This window comes from Echiichthys vipera (genome assembly GCF_963691815.1).
Source record: "Echiichthys vipera genome assembly, contig: SCAFFOLD_42, whole genome shotgun sequence".
NCBI classification, from domain to species: Eukaryota; Metazoa; Chordata; class Actinopteri; order Perciformes; family Trachinidae; genus Echiichthys; species Echiichthys vipera.
The window spans coordinates 31,270-56,318 of record NW_028154868.1 but is presented as its reverse complement, the minus strand read 5'-3'; the positions used below and the strand labels follow the sequence as shown (position 1 = coordinate 56,318).

Genomic DNA, 25,049 nt, shown 5'->3' with positions numbered 1-25,049 from the left:
CCTGTTTCCTCCTTCCTGTTTCCTCTTTCCTGTTTCCTCTTCCTGTTTCCACCTTCCTGTTTCCTCTTCCTGTTTCCTCCTTCCTGTTTCCTCTTCATGTCTCCTCCTTCCTGTTCCCTGATCGTCCGTCCTTTCCTGTTTCCTGTTTCCTGTTTCTTGTTTCCGGAAACAGGAAACAGGAAACAGGAAACAGGAAACAGGAAGTGCGTAGGTGAAAGGGGAACAACTCACCGAGGTTCTGCCACATGTGGAACAGTTCGTACGTCATCTTCACTCTCATGTCACCGTACCTGCAGAGACACAGGAAGGGGATGCAAAATGGCTCAGAACAGACGCAAAAAGATGCAAAATGGCTCAAAATAGATGCAAAAAGATGCAAAATAGACGCAAAAAGATGCAAAATGGCTCAAACTAGATGCAAAAAGATGCAAAATGGCTCAAAATAGACGCAAAAAGATGCAAAATGGCTCAAACTAGTTGCAAAAAGATGCAAAATGGCTCAAACTAGATGCAAAAAGATGCAAAATGGCTCAAAATAGATGCAAAAAGATGCAAATTGGCTCAAAATAGATGCAAAAGGATGCAAAATGGCTCAAAAAAAGATGCAAAATGACTAGAAATAGATGCAAAATGGCTCAAAATAGATGCAAAACCACCACAAAAAGATGCAAAATGGCTCGAAATGAATGCAAAAAGATGCAAAATGGCTCAAAATAGATGCAAAAAGATGCAAAATGGCTCAAAATAGATGCAAAAAGATGCAAAATGGCTCAAAATAGATGCAAAACCACCACACAAAGATGCAAAATGGCTCCAAATGGATGCTAAAAGATGCAAAATGGCTAAAAAAAGCTGCAAAATGGCTAAACATAGATGCAAAAAGATGCAAAATGGCTAAAAAAAAAGATGCAAAACCACCACACAAAGATGCAAAATGACTCAAAACAGATGCCAAAAGATGCAAAATGTCTCAGAATTGATGCAAAAAGATGCAAAATGGCTCAAAATAGACGCAAAAAGATGCAAAATGGCTCAAAATAGATGCAAAAAGTTACAACAGGGCTAAAAAAAGATGCAAAATGTCTCAGAATTGATGCAAAAAGATGCAAAATGGCTCAAAATAGACGCAAAAAGATGCAAAATGGCTCAAAATAGATGCAAAAAGTTACAACAGGGCTAAAAAAAGATGCAAAATGGCTCAAAATAAATGCAAAAGGATGCAAAATGGCTCAAATAGATGCAAAACGACCACAAAAAGATGCAAATGGCTCAAAACAGATGCAAAATGGCTCAAAACAGATGCAAAACGATGCAAAATAGCTCAAAAAAGATGCAAAATGCCTCAAACTAGATGGAAAAAAGATGCAAAATGGCTCAAAATAGATGCAAAAAGTTACAACAGGGCTAAAAAAAGATGCTAAATGGCTCAAAATAGATGCAAAAGGATGCAAAATGGCTCAAATAGATGCAAATAGATGCAAAATGACTAAAAATAGATGCAAAATGGCTCAAAATAGATGTAAAATGGCTCAAAACAGATGCAAAAAGATGCAAAATGGCGAAAAATAGATGCAAAACCACCACAAAAAGATGCAAAATGGCTCAAAATAGATGCAAAACGACCACAAAAAGATGCAAAATGGCTCAAAACAGATGCAAAATGGCTCAAAACAGATGCAAAAAGATGCAAAATAGCTAAAAAAAGATGCAAAATTCCTCAAACTAGATGGAAAAAGATGCAAAATGGCTCAAAATAGATGCAAAAAGTTACAACAGGGCTAAAAAAAGATGCAAAATGGCTCAAAATAAATGCAAAAGGATGCAAAATGGCTCAAATAGATGCAAATAGATGCAAAATGACTAAAAATAGATGCAAAAAGATGCAAAATGGCTCAAAATAGATGTAAAATGGCTCAAAATAGATGCAAAAAGATGCAAAATGGCTCAAAAAAAGATGCAAAATGACTAAAAATAGGTGCAAAAAGATGCAAAATGGCGCAAAATAGATGCAAAACCACCACAAGAAGATGCAAAATGGCTCAAAATAAATGCAAAAAGATGCAAAATGACCAAAAAAAGATGCAAAAAGATGCAAAATGGCTCAAAATAGATGCAGAATGGCTCTATGTGTGTGTGTGTGTGTCTGTGTGCGTGCGTGCGTGCGTGCGTGCGTGCGTGCGTGTGTGCGTGCGTGCGTGCGTGAGTGTGTGTGTGTGTGTGAGTGTGTGTGTGTGTGTGTGTGTGTGTGTGTGCGTGAGTGTGTGTGTGTGTGTGTGTGAGTGTGTGTGTGTGTGTCCTCACTTGTCCACCACCTTCCTCCTTTTAGCAGCACTCAGGTTCTCCAGCTGTAAACTGGGCTGGTTGATGTAGAGCACAGACAGGCCGAAGTAGGAGTTCCACACCTGATGGAAACACATGGAAACGCCACTAAAACAGGTGGAAACGCCACGAAAACAGATGAAAACACCACAAAAACACATGAAAACACCCCTAAAACACATGAAAACACCACTAAAACGGATGGAAACGCCACAAAAACGATTAAAAACAGATGAAAACGCCACAAAAACAGATGAAAACACTACAAAAACGATTAAAAACAGATGAAAACGCCACAAAAACAGTTGAAAACACCACAAAAACGGATGAATATGACACTAAAACACATAGAAACACCACTACAACACATGGAAACACCACTAAAACACATGGAAACACCACTGAAACGGATGGAAACACCACAAAAACGGATGGAAATGCCACTAATACGGATGGAAACACCACTAAAACACATGAAAATGCCAGTAAAACACATGGAAACACCACTAAAACACATGAAAACACCACTAAAACACATGAAAACCCAACAAAAACAGATGGAAACACCACAAAAACGGATGGAAATGCCACTAATACGGATGGAAACACCACTAAAACACATGAAAATGCCAGTAAAACACATGGAAACACCACTAAAACACATGAAAACACCACTAAAACGGATGAAAACACCACTAAAACACATGAAAACACCACAAATACACATGAAAACATCACTAAAACACATGAAAACACCACTAAAACACATGAAAACACCACTAAAACACATGAAAATGCCACTAAAACACATGGAAACACCACTAAAACACATGAAAACACCACTAAAACGGATGAAAACACCACTAAAACACATGAAAACACCACTAAAACACATGAAAACACCACTAAATCACATGAAAACACCACTAAAACATATGAAAACACCACAAAAACACATGAAAACACCACTAAAACACATGAAAACACCACTAAAACACATGAAAACACCACTAAAACACATGAAAACACCACAAAAACACATGAAAACACCACTAAAACACCACAAAAACACATGAAAACACCACTAAAACACATGAAAACACCACAAAAACAGATGAAAACACCACTAAAACACATGAAAACACCACTAAAATACATGAAAACACCACAAAAACAGATGAAAACACCACGAAAACACATGAAAACACCCCTAAAACACATGAAAACACCACAAAAACACATGAAAACACCACTAAAACACATGAAAACACCACTAAACACATGAAAACACCACTAAAACACCACAAAAACACATGAAAACACCACTAAAGCAGATGAAAACACCACTAAACACATCAAAACACCACTAAAACACATGAAAACACCACTAAAACACATGAAAACGCCACTAAAACAGATGAAAACACCACTAAAACACCACAAAAACACATGAAAACACCACTAAAACACATGAAAACACCACTAAAACACATGAAAACGCCACTAAAACAGATGAAAACACCACTAAAACACATGAAAACACCACTAAAACACATGAAAACGCCACTAAAACAGATGAAAACACCACTAAAACACCACAAAAACACATGAAAACACCCCTAAAACACATGAAAACACCACTAAAACACATGAAAACGCCACTAAAACAGATGAAAACACCACTAAAACACCACAAAAACACATGAAAACACCCCTAAAACACATGAAAACACCACTAAAACAAATGAAAACACCACTAAAACACATGAAAACACCACTAAAACACATGAAAACACCACTAAAACACATGAAAACACCACAGAAACACATGAAAACACCACTAAAACACATGAAAACACCACAAAAACACATGAAAACACCACTAAAACACATGAAAACACCACTAAAACACATGAAAACACCACTAAAACACATGAAAACACCACTAAAACACATGAAAACACCCCTAAAACACATGAAAACACCACTAAAACACATGAAAACACCACAAAAACACATGAAAACACCACTAAAACACATGAAAACGCCACTAAAACACCACAAAAACACATGAAAACACCACTAATACACATGAAAACGCCACTAAAACACATGAAAACACCACAAAAACACATGAAAACACCACTAATACACATGAAAACGCCACTAAAACACATGAAAACACCACTAAAACACATGAAAACACCACTAATACACATGAAAACGCCACTAAAACACATGAAAACACCCCTAAAACACATGAAAACACCACTAAAACACATGAAAACGCCACTAAAACACCACAAAAACACATGAAAACACCACTAATACACATGAAAACGCCACTAAAACACATGAAAACACCACAAAAACACATGAAAACACCACTAATACACATGAAAACACCACTAAAACACATGAAAACACCACTAAAACACATGAAAACACCACTAAAACACATGAAAACACCACAAAAACACATGAAAACACCACAAAAACACATGAAAACACCACTGAAACACATGAAAACACCACAAAAACACATGAAAACACCACTAAAACACATGAAAACACCACAAAAACACATGAAAACACCACTAAAACACATGAAAACACCACTAAAACACATGAAAACACCACTAAAACACATGAAAACACCACTAAAACACATGAAAACACCCCTAAAACACATGAAAACACCACTAAAACACATGAAAACACCACAAAAACACATGAAAACACCACTAAAACACATGAAAACGCCACTAAAACACCACAAAAACACATGAAAACACCACTAATACACATGAAAACGCCACTAAAACACATGAAAACACCACAAAAACACATGAAAACACCACTAATACACATGAAAACGCCACTAAAACACATGAAAACACCACTAAAACACATGAAAACACCACTAATACACATGAAAACGCCACTAAAACACATGAAAACACCCCTAAAACACATGAAAACACCACTAAAACACATGAAAACACCACAAAAACACATGAAAACACCACTAAAACACATGAAAACGCCACTAAAACACCACAAAAACACATGAAAACACCACTAATACACATGAAAACGCCACTAAAACACATGAAAACACCACAAAAACACATGAAAACACCACTAATACACATGAAAACACCACTAAAACACATGAAAACACCACTAAAACACATGAAAACACCACTAAAACACATGAAAACACCACAAAAACACATGAAAACACCACAAAAACACATGAAAACACCACTGAAACACATGAAAACACCACAAAAACACATGAAAACACCACTAAACACATGAAAACACCACTGAAACACATGAAAACACCACTAAAACACATGAAAACACCACAAAAACACATGAAAACACCACTAAAACACATTAAAACACCACTAAAACACATGAAAACACCACAAAAACAGATGAAAACACCACAAAAACACATGAAAACACCACAAAAACACATGAAAACACCACAAAAACACATGAAAACACCACTAAAACAGATGAAAACACCACTAAAACACATGAAAACGCCACTAAAACACATGAAAACACCACTAAAACACATGAAAACTCTCGTACCGTGAAGTCGAAATCGGCGTCGGTGAAGTTCTCGTGCAGAGCGGGCGACAGGTATTGAACCGTGGTCAGGATGATGCTGCGGGACACACACACACGCACACGTACGCTTCAGTCACGGACGCGCGCGAACGCCGCTTTAGCCGCGCGTTCGATTCCCGTCTCACCTGCTGGTGACGAGCCTCATGACGTTCCAGTCGCGCGGGTAAACGCTGAGCTTCATCAGGTTCCTGAAGGCGCATAGGATCCTCAACAGGAAGTCCTGGGGACAGACAGGAAGTGAGGTGGGACAGACAGGAAGTGAGGTGGAGAAAGACAGGAAGTGAGGAGGGGTAAGACAGGAAGTGAGGAGGGGAAAAGACAGGAAGTTAGGGAAGGGAAAAGACAGGAAGTTAGGGAAGAGAAAAGACAGGAAGTGAGGAGGGGAAAAGACAGGAAGTGAGGAGGGGAAAAGACAGGAAGTGAGGAGGGGAAAAGACAGGAAGTGAGGAGGGGGAAAGACAGGAAGTGAGGAGGGGGAAAGACAGGAAGTGAGGAGGGGAAAGACAGGAAGTGAGGAAGGAAAGACAGGAAGTTAGGGAAGAGAAAAGACAGGAAGTGAGGAGGGGAAAGACAGGAAGTGAGGGGGGGAAAGACAGGAAGTGAGGAAGGAAAGACAGGAAGTGAGGAGGGGGAAAGACAGGAAGTGAGGAGGGGAAAAGACAGGAAGTGAGGAGGGGAAAGACAGGAAGTGAGGAGGGGAAAAGACAGGAAGTGAGGAGGGGAAAAGACAGGAAGTGAGGAGGGGGAAAGACAGGAAGTGAGGAGGGGGAAAGACAGGAAGTGAGGAGGGGAAAGACAGGAAGTGAGGAAGGAAAGACAGGAAGTTAGGGAAGAGAAAAGACAGGAAGTGAGGAGGGGAAAGACAGGAAGTGAGGGGGGAAAAGACAGGAAGTTAGGGAAGGGAAAAGACAGGAAGTTAGGGAAGGGAAAAGACAGGAAGTGAGGAGGGGAAAGACAGGAAGTGAGGAGGGGAACAGACAGGAAGTTAGGGAAGGGAAAAGACAGGAATAGAGGAGGGGAAGAGACAGGAAGTGAGGAGGGGGAAAGACAGGAAGTAAGGGAAGAGAAAAGACAGGAAGTGAGGAGGTGAAAGACAGGAAGTGAGGAGAGAAAAGACAGGAAGTGAGGGAAGAGAAAAGACAGGAAGTGAGGAGGTGAAAGACAGGAAGTGAGGAGGGGAAAGACAGGAAGTGAGGAAGGAAAGACAGGAAGTGAGGAGGGGAAAAGACAGGAAGTTAGGGAAGGGAAAAGACAGGAAGTTAGGGAAGAGAAAAGACAGGAAGTGAGGAGGGGAAAGACAGGAAGTGAGGAGGGGGAAAGACAGGAAGTGAGGAGGGGAAAGACAGGAAGTGAGGAAGGAAAGACAGGAAGTGAGGAGGGGGAAAGACAGGAAGTGAGGAGGGGAAGAGACAGGAAGTGAGGAGGGGGAAAGACAGGAAGTTAGGGAAGGGAAAAGACAGGAAGTGAGGAGGGGGAAAGACAGGAAGTGAGAAGGGGGAAAGACAGGAAGTGAGGAGGGGGAAAGACAGGAAGTGAGAAGGGGGAAAGACAGGAAATGAGGAGGGGAAGAGACAGGAAGTTAGGGAAGGGAAAAGACAGGAAGTGAGGAAGGGGAAAGACAGGAAGTGAGGAGGGGGAAAGACAGGAAGTTAGGGAAGGGAAAAGACAGGAAGTGAGGAGGGGGAAAGACAGGAAGTGAGGAGGGGATGAGACAGGAAGTGAGGAGGGGAAAGACAGGAAGTGAGGAGGGGAAAAGACAGGAAGTGATAAAGGGGAAATGACAGGAAGTGAGGAGGGGAAAGACAGGAAGTGAGGAGGGGAAAAGACAGGAAGTGAGGAGGGAAAGACAGGAAGTGAGGAGGGGGAAAGACAGGAAGTGAGGAGGGGAAAGACAGGAAGTGAGGAGGGGAAAGACAGGAAGTGAGGAAGGAAAGACAGGAAGTGAGGAGGGGGAAAGACAGGAAGTGAGGAGGGGAAAGACAGGAAGTGAGGAGGGGGAAAGACAGGAAGTGAGGAGGGGAAAGACAGGAAGTGAGGAAGGAAAGACAGGAAGTGAGGAGGGGGAAAGACAGGAAGTGAGGAGGGGAAAAGACAGGAAGTTAGGAGGGAAAAGACAGGAAGTGAGGAGGGGATGAGACAGGAAGTGAGGAGGGGAAAGACAGGAAGTGAGGAGGGGAAAAGACAGGAAGTGATAAAGGGGAAATGACAGGAAGTGAGGAGGGGAAAGACAGGAAGTGAGGAGGGGAAAAGACAGGAAGTGAGGAGGGGAAAGACAGGAAGTGAGGAGGGGAAAAGACAGGAAGTGAGGAGGGGAAAGGCAGGAAGTGAGGAGGGGGAAAGACAGGAAGTGAGGAAGGGAAAGACAGGAAGTGAGGAGGGGAAAGACAGGAAGTGAGGAGGGGGAAAGACAGGAAGTTAGGGAAGAGAAAAGACAGGAAGTGAGGAGGGGAAAGACAGGAAGTGAGGAGGGGGAAAGACAGGAAGTGAGGAGGGGAAAAGACAGGAAGTGAGGAGGGGAAAAGACAGGAAGTGAGGAGGGGAAAAGACAGGAAGTGAGGAGGGGAAAAGACAGGAAGTGAGGAGGGGAAAAGACAGGAAGTGAGGAGGGGAAAGACAGGAAGTGAGGAGGGGAAAAACAGGAAGTGAGGAGGGGAAAACACAGGAAGTTAGGAGGGGGAAAGACAGGAAGTGAGGAGGGGAAAGACAGAAAGTGAGGAGGGAAAAGACAGGAAGTGAGGAGGGGAAAAGACAGGAAGTGAGGAGGGGAAAAGACAGGAAGTGAGGAGGGGAAAGACAGGAAGTGAGGAAGGAAAAGACAGGAAGTGAGGAGGGAAAAGACAGGAAGTGAGGAGGGGAAGAGACAGGAAGTGAGGAGGGGGAAAGACAGGAAGTTAGGGAAGGGAAAAGACAGGAAGTGAGGAGGGGGAAAGACAGGAAGTTAGGGAAGGGAAAAGACAGGAAGTGAGGAGGGGAAAAGACAGGAAGTGAGGAGGGGGAAAGACAGGAAGTGAGGTGGGGAAAGACAGGAAGTGAGGAGGGGTAAGACAGGAAGTGAGGAGGGGGAAAGACAGGAAGTGAGGAGGGGAAAGACAGGAAGTACCTTGAGCTGCTCCTTGCTCTGGAAGTTCTCCAGCAGCTGCTTGAAGTGGACGTCCGTCATCTGTCCGAGGAGGGACAGGAAGCAGGACGTGTACTCGCCCTGGGACAGGAAACACACGGGGACACGCTGGTGTGAGGCGTTGCCATGGAAATACTCGGCGGCGAGAGTGGCGGATGGGAGGGAGAGGAGGGTGCGTGTGTGTGTGTGTGCGTTAGTGTGTGTCAAAATGCCTCAAAAACACATGAAAACACCACTAAAACACATGAGAACACCACTAAAACACATGAGAACACCACAAAAACACATGAAAACACCACTAAAACACATGAAAACAACACTAAAACGCATGAAAACACCCCGAAAACAGATGAAAACACCACTAAAACACATGAAAACACCACAAAAACACATGAAAACGCCACAAAAACACACGAAAACACCACAAAAACAGATGAAGACACGCTTAAACACATGAAAACACCCCGAAAACAGATGAAAATACCACGAAAACAGATGAAAACACTAAAACACATGAAAACACCACTAAAACACATGAAAACGCCACAAAAACACATGAAAAACCCCAAGAACACATGAAAACAACACAAAAACAGATGAAAACAACACAAAAACACATGAAAACACCACTAAAACACATGAAAACACCACTAAAACACATGAAAACGCCACAAAAACACATGAAAACACCACTTAAACACATGAAAACACCACTGAAACACATGAAAACACCACTAAAACTGATGAAAACACCACTTAAACACATGAAAACACCACTGGAACACATGAAAACACCCCTAAAACACATGAAAACACCACAAAAACACATGAAAACACCACTAAAACACATGAAAACACCACTTAAACACATGAAAAGACCACTAAAACGGATGAAAACACCCCTAAAACACATGAAAACGCCACAAAAACACATGAAAACACCCCAAAAACACATGAAAACGCCATAAAAAAACATGAAAACACCACAAAAACAGATGAAAACACCACAAAAACACACTAAAACGGATGAAAACACCACTAAAACACACTAAAACGGATGAAAACACCTCAAAAAAACACACTAAAACGTATGAAAACACCACAAAAACACACTAAAACGGATGAAAACACCACTAAAACACACTAAAACGGATGAAAACACCTCAAAAAAACACTAAAACGTATGAAAACACCACAAAAACACACTAAAACAGATGAAAGCACCACTAAAACACGGGGGGGGGGGGTTTGGGCGTCGTAGTAGCGTTAGTTACTAACAGTGGTCTCCGCGGCGCACTGCGGACAGCGTTGACCCCTTACCGCCTCCCGCGTCGGGCTCTTGTCCGCGGTGGACAACAGGGTCCGCAGGAGGACGTCCAGCAGGGACTCGGCCATCATCCCCACTTCCTCCTGCGTGCGCGTGTCCTGGGGGGGGGGGGGCGGGTACGGGGGGCGGGGACAAAAATCTGCAAAGTCATTAAGACATCAAAACAAACAAAATGGCCGACTTCAAACAAACAAAATGTCCGACGTCAAAACAAACAAAATGGCCGACGTCAAACAAAAAAATGGCTGACGTCAAACAAAACAAAATGGTCGACGTCAAAACAAACAAAATGGCCGACGTCAAAACTAACAAAATGGCCGACGTCAAACAAACTAAATGTCCGACGTCAAAACAAACAAAATGGCCGACGTCAAAACGAACAAAATGGCGGACTTCAAACAAAACAAAATGGCCGACGTCAAACAAACAAAATGGCCGACGTCAAACAAAAAAATGGCGAACGTCAAAACAAACAAAATCGCCAACGTTTAACAAACAAAATGGCCGACGTCAAAACAAACAAAATGTCCGACGGCAAACAAAAAAATGGCCGACGTCAAACAAAAAAATGGCCGACGTCAACACAAACAAAATGGCCGACGTCATACAAACCGAATGGCCGACGTCAAAACAAACAAAATGGCCGACGTCAACACTAACAAAACGTCCGACGTCAAAACAAACAAAATGGCCGACTTCAAACAAACAAAATGGCCGACGTCAGAACAAACAAAATGGCCGACGTCAAACAAACAAAATGGCGGACGTCAAACAAACAAAATGGCCGACGTCAAACAAACAAAATGGCCGACGTCAAACAAACTAAATGGCGGACGTCAAACAAACAAAATGGCCGAAGTCAAACAAAAAAAATGTCCGACGTCAAAACAAACAAAATGGCCGACGTCAAACAAAAAAATGGCTGACGTCAAACAAACAAAATGGTCGACGTCAAAACAAACAAAATGGCCGACGTCAAAACTAACAAAATGGCCGACGTCAAACAAACTAAATGTCCGACGTCAAAACAAACAAAATGGCGGACGTCAAAACGACCAAATGGCGGACTTCAAACAAAACAAAATGGCCGACGTCAAACAAACAAAATGGCCGACGTCAAACAAAAAAATGGCCGACGTCAAACAAACAAAATGGCCGACGTCAAAACAAACAAAATGTCCGACGGCAAACAAAAAAATGGCCGACGTCAAACAAAAAAATGGCCGACGTCAACACAAACAAAATGGCCGACGTCATACAAACCGAATGGCCGACGTCAAAACAAACAAAATGGCCGACGTCAACACTAACAAAACGTCCGACATCAAAACAAACAAAATGGCCGACGTCAAACAAACAAAATGGCCGACGTCAGAACAAACAAAATGGCCGACGTCAACACAAACAAAATGGCCGACGTCAAAACAAACAAAATCGCCGACGTTTAACAAACAAAATGGCCGACGTCAAACAAAAAAATGGCCGACGTCAAACAAAAAAAATGGCCGACGTCAAACAAACAAAATGGCCGACGTCAAAACAAACAAAATGTCCGACGTCAAAACAAACAAAATGGCCGACGTTAAAAACAAACAAAATGGCCGACGTCAAACAAACAAAATGGCGGACGTCAAACAAACAAAATGGCCGACGTCAAAACAAACAAAATGGCCGACGTCAAACAAACAAAATGGCCGACGTCAAAACAAACAAAATGGCCGACGTCAAAACTAACAAAATGGCCGACGTAAAAAAAAACAAAATGGCCGTCGTCAAACAAAAAAATGGCCGACGTCAACACAAACAAAATGTCCGACGTCAAAACGAACAAAATGGCCGCAGTCAAAAAAAACAAAATGGCCGTCGTCAAACAAACAAAATGGCCGACGTCAAACAAACAAAGTGGATCGTCGTCAAAACAAACAAAATAGCCGACGTCAAAACAAACAAAATGGCCGACGTCAAAACAAACAAAATGGCCGACACAGGGGGGGAAAGGGGCGGTTACCTTGACGACGGAGAAGACGGAGCAGAGGACGCCGGAGCAGACGAGGAGCTCGCTGCGTTGGCGCAGGTGCAGGCGGATGTGGTGCAGGACCACGGGGAGCAGGACCCTCCGGGACTCTGGGGACACACACACACACACACACACACACACACACACACACACACACACACACACAGGTTAAAAATAGATGCAAAACCAGCACAAAAAGATGCAAAATGGCTAAAAATAGATGCAAAAAGATGCAAAATGGCTAAAACTAGATGCAAAATGACTAAAAAAGATGCAAAATGGCTAAAAAAAGATGCAAAATGACTCAAAAAGATGCAAAATGGCTAAAAATAGATGCAAAAAGATGCAAAATGACTAAGAAAGATGCAAAATGACTAAAAATAGATGCAAAACCACCACAAAAAGATGCAAAATGACTAAAAATAGATGCAAAACCACCACAAAAAGATGCAAAATGACTAAAAATAGATGCAAAACCAGCACAAAAAGATGCAAAATGACTAAAAATAGATGCAAAACCATCACAAAAAGATGCAAAATGACTAAAAATAGATGCAAAACCAGCACAAAAAGATGCAAAATGACTAAAAATAGATGCAAAACCAGCACAAAAAGATGCAAAACCACCACAAAAAGATGCAAAATGGCTATAAATAGATGCAAAATGGCTCAAAAAGATGCAAAATGACTCAAAAATAGATGCAAAATGACTAAAAATAGATGCAAAACCAGCACAAAAAGATGCAAAATGACTCAAAAAGATGCAAAACCACCTCAAAAAGATGCAAAATGACCAAAAATAGATGCAAAACCGCCACAAAAAGATGCAAAATGGCTAAAAATAGATGCAAAACAGCACAAAAAGATGCAAAATGGCTCAAAAAGATGCAAAATGAGCACAAAAAGATGCAAAACCACCTCAAAAAGATGCAAAATGGCTAAAAATTGATGCGAAATGACTCAAAATACGACTCTGTGACTCTGCTGGGAACCGGAGGTTCGCCGGTTCGAGTCCTTGGAGACGCTTACGTGCTCACGACGACTCAAACCCTTACCTGGGAAAGAGAAGAGCCGGCTCTCGACCGTGCGGGCGACGAACTGCAGCTTCACCGCGTCGGCCGACTGACCGGCGTGCGCCGCCGACGTCATGCCGGCGAGCGTGCCACGCACGAACTCCGCCACCTCGGGCAGCGTGAACGTCTGCAGCAGCTCGTCGAAGATCCCCGGGAACGCGTTCAGCAGGGCGGCCTGAAGGGAGGGGGGAGGAAGAGAGAGAGAGAGGTAAACGGACGTACGCCCCTCCCCACGACGTCACATAAATGCCCTTTTATGATCAGAGGAAATGAGACCTTGGCACAAACTAAAACAGATGAAAACACCACTAAAACGGATGAAAACGCCACAAAAACACATGAAAACACCACAAAAACACATGAAAACACCACAAAAACAGTTGAAAACACCACAAAAACACATGAAAACGCCACAAAAACACATGAAAACGCCACTAAAACACATGAAAACACCACATAAACAGATGAAAACGCCACAAAAACAGATGAAAACACCACAAAAACAGATGAAAACACCACAAAAACACATGAAAACACAAAAAAACACATGAAAACACCACAAAAACGACTAATAACACATGAAAACAGCACAAAAACACAAGAAAACACATGAAAACACCACAAAACACATGAAAACACTACTAAAACACATGAAAACACCACAAAAACGACTAAAACAGATGAAAACACCACAAAAACACATAAAAACACCACAAAAACACAAGAAAACACATGAAAACACCACAAAACACATGAAAACACTACTAAAACACATGAAAACACCACAAAAACGACTAAAAACAGATGAAAACACCACAAAAACACATAAAAACACCACAAAAACACATGAAAACGCCACAACAACACATGAAAACGCCACTAAAACACATGAAAACACCACAAAAACACATGAAAACACCACAAAAACACATGAAAACACCACAAAAACACAAGAAACCCCACAAAAACACATGAAAACATCACAAAAACACATGAAAACACCACAAAAACACATGAAAACGCCACAAAAACACATGAAAACACACTACAACAGATGAAAACGCCACAAAAACACATGAAAACACACTACAACAGATGAAAACGCCACTAAAACACATGAAAACACCACAAAAACACATGAAAACATCACAAAAACACATGAAAACACCACAAAAACACATGAAAACACCACTAAAACACATGAAAACGCCACAAAAACACATGAAAACACCACTAAAACACATGAAAACGCCACAAAAAATGGATGAAAACACCACAAAAACACATGAAAACGCCACAAAAACACATGAAAACACCACAAAAACACATGAAAACACCACAAAAACACATGAAAACACATGAAAACGGACCGTGTGTGTGTGTGTGTGTGTGTGTGTGTGTGTGTACCTGCGTGAAGATGAGGGTCTTGGACTCGCGGCAGTCCAGGCTCAGGACCGAGCGGACCGACTCGAACAGGTCCCGGATCCCGGTTCGAAACTGCTCCTCCTCGGCGCCCCCCGTGGCCCGAGCGTACAGGACCCGGGACTGGATGATGAACTTGAAGAGGTACTCCAGAGCCTGGGACACACACACACACACACACACACACACACACACACACACACACACACACACACACACACACACACACACACACCTCATGTGTCAGCATCCGTCTCTGTAACACAGGGACTCGAACCGGCGGCATGCGTCTCTCACCCTCATGGCGTGCGCATGTGTGCGTGTGTGCGTGTCTGCGTGCGTGTGTGCGTGTGTGCGTGTCTGCGTGTGTGTGTGTGTGTGTGTGTTTGCGTGCGTGCGGCGTGCGTGTGTGTGTGTGTGTGTGTGTGCGTGCTTGCGCGAAAACAAACCAAAACAGATGAAAACAGATGAAAACAGATGAAAACAGATGAAAACAGATGAAAACACCACAAAAACACATGAAAACACCACAAAAACAGATGGAAACACCACAAAAACGACTAAAAACTGATGAAAACACCACAAAAACACATGAAAACACCACTAAAACACATGAAAACGCCACAAAAACGACTAAAAACAGATGAAAACACCACAAAAACACATGAAAACACCACTGAAACAGATGAAAACACCACAAAAACGACTAAAAACAGATGAAAACAGCACAAAATCGACTTTAAACAGATGAAAACACCACTAAAACACATGAAAACACCACAAAAAAGACTAAAAACAGATGAAAACGCCACTAAAACACATCAAAACACCACAAAAACGACTAAAAACAGATGAAAACGCCACAAAAACACATGAAAACACCACTAAAACAGATGAAAACACCACAAAAACGACTAAAAACAGATGAAAACACCACAAAAACGACTAAAAACTGATGAAAACAGCACAAAAACGACTTTAAACAGATGAAAACGCCACAAAAACACATGAAAACACCACAAAAACGACTAAAAACACATGAAAACGCCACAAAAACACATGAAAACACCACAAAAACGACTAAAAACAGATGAAAACGCCACAAAAACACATGAAAACGCCACAAAAACACATGAAAACGCCACAAAAACACATGAAAACGCCATGGTGTGCGTATGTGTGCGTGCGTGCATGCGTCCGGCGTCCGTCTCTGCCGCACAGGGACTCGAACCGGCGGCATCTCTCACCCTCATGGCCTCCTGGATGTGGTCCTGCCTCACCACCTCTGCGGAGCGCTCCATGTACCACTTGAGGCATCGGATCAACTCCCTGAAACACACACACACACACACACACACACGCACACACACACACACTTACACTTTATCAAGTCCGTGTGTTCGAACCCCGACACGTGACATTGGGGGGGGGACACTCACTTGTACGCCAACGCGCCGGCAAAGTGCTTCTGGATGTACGTGTCCATCACCGGGCGGAAGTGGTGGTATTTGGCATCCCTGAGGAGGTTAATGATGAACACCTGAGAGAGAGAGAGAGAGTCAGGAGTCCGCGGAACTATTCAGGAGTCCGCGGAACTATTCAAGAGTCCGCGGAACTATTCAAGAGTCTGCGGAACTATTCAAGAGTCCGCGGAACTATTCAGGGGTCCGCGGAACTATTCAGGAGTCTGCGGAACTATTCAGGAGTCCGCGGAACTATTCAAGAGTCCACGGAACTATTCAGGAGTCCGCGGAACTATTCAAGAGTCCGCGGAACTGTTCAGGAGTCTGCGGAACTATTCAGGAGTACGCGGAACTATTCAAAAGTCTGCGGAACTATTCAGGAGTCTGCGGAACTATTCAGGAGTCCGCGGAACTATTCAAGAGTCCGCGGAACTATTCAAGAGTCCGCGGAACTATTCAAGAGTCCGCGGAACTATTCAAGAGTCAGCGGAACTATTCAGGAGTCTGCGGAACTATTCAGGAGTCCGCGGAACTATTGAAAAGTCCGCGGAACTATTCAGGAGTCCGCGGAACTATTCAAGAGTCCGCGGAACTATTCAGGAGTCCACGGAACTATTCAGGAGTCCGCGGAACTATTCAGGAGTCCGCGGAACTAAAGGAGTCCGCGGAACTATTCAGGAGTCTGCGGAACTATTCAGGAGTCTGCGGAACTATTTAGGAGTCTGCGGAACTATTTAGGAGTCTGCGGAACTATTTAGGAGTCCGCGGAACTATTCAAGAGTCTGCGGAACTATCCCTGTGTCCGCGGAACTATTCAGGAGTCTGCGGAACTATTCAGGAGTCCGCGGAACTATTCAAGAGTCCGCGGAACTATTCAAGAGTCCGCGGAACTATTCAAGAGTCCGCGGAACTATTCAAGAGTCAGCGGAACTATTCAGGAGTCTGCGGAACTATTCAGGAGTCCGCGGAACTATTGAAAAGTCCGCGGAACTATTCAGGAGTCCGCGGAACTATTCAAGAGTCCGCGGAACTATTCAGGAGTCCACGGAACTATTCAGGAGTCCGCGGAACTATTCAGGAGTCCGCGGAACTAAAGGAGTCCGCGGAACTATTCAGGAGTCTGCGGAACTATTCAGGAGTCTGCGGAACTATTTAGGAGTCTGCGGAACTATTTAGGAGTCTGCGGAACTATTTAGGAGTCCGCGGAACTATTCAAGAGTCTGCGGAACTATCCCTGTGTCCGCGGAACTATTCAGGAGTCCGCGGAACTATTCAAGAGTCCGCGGAACTATTCAAGAGTCCGCGGAACTATTCAAGTGTCCGCGGAACTATTCAGGAGTCCGCGGAACTATTCAGGAGTCTGCGGAACTATCCCTGTGTCCGCGGAACTATTTAAGAGTCCGCGGGACTATTCAGGACTATCCCTGCGTCCGCGGAACTAGGTGGGATAGTGGGATGGTGGTTCAGGTGGGATGTGGTTCAGGTGGGACGGTGGGATGGTGGTTCAGGTGGGACGGTGGGATGGTGGTTCAGGTGGGATGGTGGTTCAGGTGGGATGGTGGGATGGTGGTTCAGGTGGGATGGTGGTTCAGGTGGGATAGTGGTTCAGGTGGTTCAGGTGGGACGGTGGTTCGATGCCCCTCCTCAGCTTGAGGGGGGCCTTGCGGTCCCTAAAGGGGGGGGGGTGCTCGGTCGCACGGGGGTCCGCCGAGAACCGCTGCCCCTCAACCCCAGCTGTTAGAGACCCGTGACTCCCCCCCCCCCCATCGCCACCAGACTTGAACCAGGTCTAGGTCCCCGCTGGTGCTCCGAGACCCTCTACGGTTTAACCCCCGGGGACCGCAAGGGCCCCCAGTTAGCATGCGGGGCCCCCGAGGAGGAGGTCTCGGCGAGGGAGGGAGGGGGGGGGGGCGGGGTTGGGGGGACTCCCGCACCCCCCTTACGGGAGCTAGCCAGCGGCGCTAGCTGAGAGCAAAATGTTCCGGGCGGCGCGCAGCACGTATGCTAACGGCTAGCACCGCTACATGGCTACACCTCCACACACACACACACACACACACACACACACACACACACACACACACACACACACACACACACACACACACACACACACACACACACACTCACCAGAGACTGGAACACCGGGGGTCCGTACTTGTCCGTGTTGTCGTCCAGGATGGAGAACAACGTGTCCAGGATGTCCTGCAGGAACTGTCACACACACACACACACACACACACACACACACACACGGTGAGTAAGGGTCCCGGTTTGAGTCCGCAGACGGGGTTCGGGCGGACCTCACCTTGACGATCTCCTCCCCGGCGACGTGGCGCAGGCGGGCGAGGATGTCGGCGACGCGGTCCGGGTGGGCCTTCCACTTCAGCAGGGCCAGGAGGTCGACTGCGGGGAGGGGGGGGGGGGGGCGAGCGGGCATCGAACCACCGGACAAGAGACAAGCGGAGATGAGGACGTGGTTTGGCATCTATTTTTAGTCATTTTGCATCTTTTTGAGCCATTTTGCATCTTTTTGAGCCATTTTGCATCTTTTTGTGGTGGTTTTGCATCTATTTTTTAGCCATTTTGCATCTTTTTGTGCTGGTTTTGCATCTATTTTTAGCCATTTTGCATCTATTTTGAGCCATTTTGCATCTTTTTCTGGTGGTTTTGCATCTATTTTTAGTCATTTTGCATCTTTTTGTGCTGGTTTTGCATCTATTTTTAGTCATTTTGCATCTTTTTGTGCTGGTTTTGCATCTATTTTTTAGCCATTTTGCATCTTTTTGTGCTGGTTTTGCATCTATTTTTAGTCATTTTGCATCTTTTTGTGCTGGTTTTGCATCTATTTTTTAGCCATTTTGCATCTTTTTGTGCTGGTTTTGCATCTATTTTTAGCCATTTTGCATCTATTTTGAGCCATTTTGCATCTTTTTCTGGTGGTTTTGCATCTATTTTGAGCCATTTTGCATCTTTTTGTGGTGGTTTTGCATCTATTTTTAGTCATTTTGCATCTTTTTGTGCTGGTTTTGCTTCTTTTTTTAGTCATTTTGCATCTTTTTGTGGTGGTTTTGCATCTATTTTTAGTCATTTTGCATCTTTTTGTGGTGGTTTTGCATCTATTTTTAGTCATTTTGCATCTTTTTGTGGTGTTTTTGCATCTGTTTTTAGTCATTTTGCATCTTTTTGAGCCATTTTGCATCTTTTTGTGCTGGTTTTGCATCTATTTTTAGTCATTTTGCATCTTTTTGTGCTGGTTTTGCATCTATTTTGAGCCATTTTGCATCTTTTTGTGGTGGTTTTGCATCTATTTTTAGTCATTTTGCATCTTTTTGAGCCATTTTGCATCTTTTTGTGCTGGTTTTGCATCTATTTTTAGTCATTTTGCATCTTTTTGTGCTGGTTTTGCATCTATTTTTAGTCATTTTGCATCTTTTTGTGCTGGTTTTGCATCTTTTTGTGCTCATTTTGCATCTTTTTGTGGTGGTTTTGCATCTTTTTGAGCCATTTTGCATCTTTTTGTGGTGTTTTGCATCTATTTTGAGCCATTTTGCATCTTTTTGTGGTGGTTTTGCATCTATTTTGAGCCATTTTGCATCTATTTTGAGCCATTTTGCATCTTTTTGTGGTGGTTTTGCATCTTTTTGAGCCATTTTGCATCTTTTTGTGGTATTTTGCATCTATTTTTAGTCATTTTGCATCTTTTTGTGCTGGTTTTGCATCTATTTATAGCCATTTTGCATCTATTTTGAGCCATTTTGCATCTTTTTGTGGTGGTTTTGCATCTATTTTTAGTCATTTTGCATCTATTTTCAGTCATTTTGCATCTTTTTGTGCTGGTTTTGCATCTATTTTTTAGCCATTTTGCATCTATTTTGAGCCATTTTGCATCTTTTTGTGGTGGTTTTGCATCTATTTTTTGTCATTTTGCATCTTTTTGTGCTGGTTTTGCATCTATTTTTAGTCATTTTGCATCTTTTTGTGCTGGTTTTGCATCTATTTTTAGCCATTTTGCATCTTTTTGTGGTGATTTTGCATCTATTTTTAGTCATTTTGCATCTTTTTGTGCTGGTTTTGCTTCTTTTTTTAGTCATTTTGCATCTTTTTGTGCTGGTTTTGCATCTAATTTTATTCATTTTGCATCTTTTTGTGGTGGTTTTGCATCTATTTTTAGTCATTTTGCATCTTTTTGTGCTGGTTTTGCATCTATTTTTAGTCATTGTGCATCTTTTTGTGCTGGTTTTGCATCTATTTTTAGCCATTTTGCATCTTTTTGTGGTGTTTTTGCATCTATTTTTAGTCATTTTGCATCTTTTTGAGTCATTTTGCATCTGTTTTGAGCCATTTTGCATCTTTTTGCATCTATTTTTAACCACTTTGCATCTTTTTGCATCTATTTTGAGCCATTTTGCATCTTTTTGCATCTATTTTTAACCATTTTGCATCTTTTAACATCAATTTTTAGCCATTTTGCATCTTTTTGCATGTATTTTGAGCCATTTTGCATCTTTTTGCATCTATTTTGAGCCATTTTGCATCTTTTTGCATCTATTTTGAGCCATTTTGCATAATTTTGCATCTATTTTTAACCAGTTTGCATCTTTTTGCATCTATTTTTAACCATTTTGCATCTTTTTGCATCTGTTTTTAACCATTTTGCATCTTTTTGCATCTATTTGAAACCATTTTGCATCTTTTTGCATCTATTTGAAACCATTTTGCATCTTCTTGCATCTATTTTTCACCATTTTGCATCTTTTTGCATCTATTTTTAACCATTTTGCATCATTTTGCATCTATTTTTAACAATTTTGCATCGTTTTGCATCTGTTTTTAACCATTTTGCATCTTTATGCATCTATTTGAAACCATTTTGCATCTTTTTGCATCTATTTGAAACCATTTTGCATCTTCTTGCATCTATTTTTCACCATTTTGCATCTTTTTGCATCTATTTGAAACCATTTTGCATCTTCTTGCATCTATTTTTAGCCATTTTGCATCATTTTGCATCAATTTTAGCCATTTCGCATCTATTTTTAACCATTTTGCATCTTTTTGCATCTATTTTTAACCATTTTGCATCTTTTTGCATCTATTTTTAGTCATTTTGCATCTTTTTTCATCTACTTTGAGTCATTTTGCATCTATTTTGAGTCATTTTGCATCTATTTTGAGTCATTTTGCATCTTTTGTGCCATTTTGCATCCCTCTTCGTACCGTTCTGGGTGAGCTTGGTGGAGGCGAGCTGCGTGCTGATCCAGAACGCCTCCTTGTGGCTCCGCTGGAGCGTGAGGCTGGGGGCGGCGCTGAGGCAGCAGTGGGGGTCGTCCCTGCAGCAGGGCAGAGCCAGGTACAGGGCGGGGCTACTGAAGGAGGTGCTCTCGTCACACTGGGGAGGAAGTTTGGCATCCCGTTAGTCATTTTCATCTGTTTTTGAACATTTTGAGTCATTTTGAGTCATTTTGCATCCCGTTTTAGTCATTTTACATCCCTTTTTTACCATTTGGCATCACTTTTAGTCATTTAACATCCATTTTTAGCATTTTTAGTTATTTTGAGTCATTTTGCATCCCGTTTTAGTCATTTTACGTCCATTTTTGATAATTTGGCATCCCATTTTAGTCATTTTATGTCCATTTATTATTATTTTGAGTCATTTTAAGTCATTTCACGTCCATTTTTGATCATTTGGCATCCCGTTTTAGTCATTTTACATCCTTTTTTGATAATTTGGCATCCCATTTTAGTCATTTTATGTCCATTTATTATTATTTTGAGTCATTTTAAGTCATTTCACGTCCATTTTTGATCATTTGGCATCCCGTTTTAGTCATTTTACATCCTTTTTTACCATTTGGCATCCCTTTTAGTCATTTAACATCCATTTTTAATAATTTGGCATCCCGTTTTAGTCATTTTACATCCATTATTTTATTATTTTGAAACATTTTAAGTGATTTTGCATCCTTTTTTTATCATTTGGCATCCCATTTTATTCAATTTACGTCCAATTTTTATCATTTGGCATCCCCTTTTAGTCATTTTACATCCATTATCTTATTTTGAAACATTTTAAGTCATTTTACATCCATTTTGAATCATTTTGCATCCCTTTTTAGTCATTATACATCCATTTTCTATCATTTTGAATCATTTTAAGTCATTTTGCATCCCTTTTGAATTATTTTAAGTCATTTTGTATCCCGTTTTAGTCATTTTACGTCCATTTTTTATCATTTTGCATCCCGTTTGTCATTTTACGTCCATTTTTTTGTCATTTTGCATCCCGTTTTTGTCATTTTACATACATTTTTTATGATTTGGCATCCCGTTTTAGTCATTTTACATCCGTCTTTTATCATTTTGAAACATTAAGTGATTTTGCATCCTTTTTGAATTATTTTATCATTTTGCATCCCGTTTTAGTCATTTAACGTCCATTTTTTATCATTTGGAATCCCGTTTTAGTCGTGTTACATCTATTTTTTATCATTTGGCATCCCGTTTTAATCATTTTACATCTATTTTTTATCATTTTGAATCATTTTAAGTAATTTGGCATCCCTTTTTAGTCATTTTGCATCCATTTCTTATCATTTGGCATCCCGTTTTAATCATATTACGTCCATTTCTTATCACTTTTAGTCATTTTACATCCATTTTGAATCATTTTGCATCCCGTTTTAGTCATTTTACATTCATTTTTATCATTTGGCATCCCATTTTACTAATTTTACATCCTTTTTAAATCATTTTGCATCCCGTTTTAGTCGTTTTACATCCATTTCCTATCATTTTGAATCATTTTAAGTCATTTTAAAGCCATTTTTGATCATTTGGCATCCCTAAACCACGGCAGGAAGGGGGCGAGGACCGCGGCGACCTTGTAGACGTAGAGTTCGTGGCTCTCGTCCGTCAGCGTGGTGCCGTCGTCCCTCATCAGCGGCGTGAAGGAGAAACCAAACAGCTTCTTCTCCCCTCTGTCTTTGGCTGCGGAGGGAGACAGGAAGTCAGGAGGGACCGACAGGAAGTGAGGAGGGAGAGAGACAGGAAGTGAGGAGGGACCGACGGGGAAGTTAGGAGGGAGAGACAGGAAGTTAGGGAGGGAGAGACAGGAAGTTAGGAGAGACAGACAAAGAGAAAGAGAGGAGGGAGAGAGACAGGAAGTTAGGAGGGACCGACAGGAAGTGAGGAGGGAGAGAGACAGGAAGTTAGGAGGGAGAGGGACAGGAAGTGAGGAGGGAGAGAGACAGGAAGTGAGGAGGGAGAGACAAGAAGTGAGGAGGGAGAGACGGGAAGTTAGGAGAGAGAGACAGGAAGTGAGGAGGGAGGGACAGGAAGTGAGGAGGGAGAGAGACAGGAAGTGAGGAGGGACCGACAGGGAAGTTAGGAGGGAGAGACAGGAAGTGAGGAGGGAGAGACAGGAAGTTAGGAGGGAGAGACAGGAAGTGAGGAGGGGGAGAGACAGGAAGTTAGGAGAGAGAGACAGGAAGTGAGAAGTAAGAGACAGGAAGTGAGGAGGGAGAGACAGGAAGTGAGGAGGGAGAGACAGGAAGTTAGGAGAGAGAGACAAAGAGAAAGAGAGGAGGGAGGGACAGGAAGTGAGGAGAGATAGACAGGAAGTGAGTAGGGAGAGACAGGAAGTGAGGAAGGAGAGACAGGAAGTGAGGAGGGAGAGACAGGAAGTGAGGAGGTTGAGACAGGAAGTGAGGAGGGAGAGACAGGAAGTTAGGAGGGAGAGACAGGAAGTGAGGAGGGACCGACAGGAAGTGAGGAGGGAGAGAGACAGGAAGTGAGGAGGGACCGACAGGGAAGTTAGGAGGGAGAGAGACAGGATGTTAGGAGAGGGAGAGACAGGAAGTTAGGAGGGAGAGACAGGAAGTTAGGAGGGAGAGACAGGAAGTGAGGAGGGAGAGACAGGATGTGAGGAGGGAGAGACAGGAAGTGAGGAGGGAGAGACAGGATGTGAGGAGGGAGAGACAGGAAGTTAGGAGAGAGAGAAAGGAAGTTAGGAGGGAGAGACAGGAAGTTAGAAGGAAGAGACAGGAAGTTAGAAGGGAGAGACAGGAAGTGAGGAGGGAGAGACAGGAAGTTAGGAGGGAGAGACAGGAAGTTAGGAGGGAGAGAGACAGGAAGTTAGGAGGGAGAGAGAGGAAGTTAGGAGGGAGAGACAGGAAGTTAGGAGAGAGAGACAGGAAGTTAGGAGGAGGAGACAGGAAGTGAGAAGGGAGAGACAGGAAGTCAGGAGGGAGAGAAAGGAAGTGAGGAGGGAGAGACAGGAAGTGAGGAGGGAGAGACAGGAAGTGAGGAGGGAGAGACAGGAAGTGAGGAGAGATAGACAGGAAGTGAGGAGGGAGAGACAGGAAGTAAGGAGGGAGAGAACGGTAGTTAGGAGGGAGAGACAGGAAGTTAGGAGGGAGAGACAGGAAGTGAGAAGGGAGAGACGGGAAGTTAGGAGGGAGAGACAGGAAGTGAGGGAGAGACAGGAAGTGAGGAGGGAGGGACAGGAAGTTAGGAGGGAGAGAGACAGGAAGTGAGGAGGGAGAGACAGGAAGTTAGGAGAGAGAGAGACAGGAAGTGAGGAGGGAGAGACAAGAAGTTAGGAGAGAGAGAGACAGGAAGTGAGGAGGGAGAGAGAAAGGAAGTGAGGAGGGAGAGA

At 42.9% G+C, this 25,049-nt stretch overlaps 1 protein-coding gene across 1 annotated transcript in view; it reads right to left on the bottom strand.

Moving 5' to 3' along the window:
- The window catches only part of LOC310966264 (dedicator of cytokinesis protein 3-like), a gene marked incomplete at its 5' end in the record, with an annotated part of 104,122 nt that overhangs the window by 52,959 nt on the left and 26,114 nt on the right, over positions 1–25,049 (bottom strand). Inside the window, 15 exon segments of the mRNA XM_083940844.1 lie at positions 232–290; positions 2,302–2,402; positions 5,929–6,004; positions 6,093–6,187; positions 9,068–9,166; positions 10,364–10,510; positions 12,421–12,536; positions 13,485–13,677; positions 14,910–15,080; positions 16,172–16,253; positions 16,364–16,464; positions 18,518–18,601; positions 18,696–18,793; positions 21,608–21,779; positions 23,274–23,380. Of these exon segments, the coding sequence (XP_083796970.1) occupies positions 232–290; positions 2,302–2,402; positions 5,929–6,004; positions 6,093–6,187; positions 9,068–9,166; positions 10,364–10,510; positions 12,421–12,536; positions 13,485–13,677; positions 14,910–15,080; positions 16,172–16,253; positions 16,364–16,464; positions 18,518–18,601; positions 18,696–18,793; positions 21,608–21,779; positions 23,274–23,380 (1,701 nt within the window).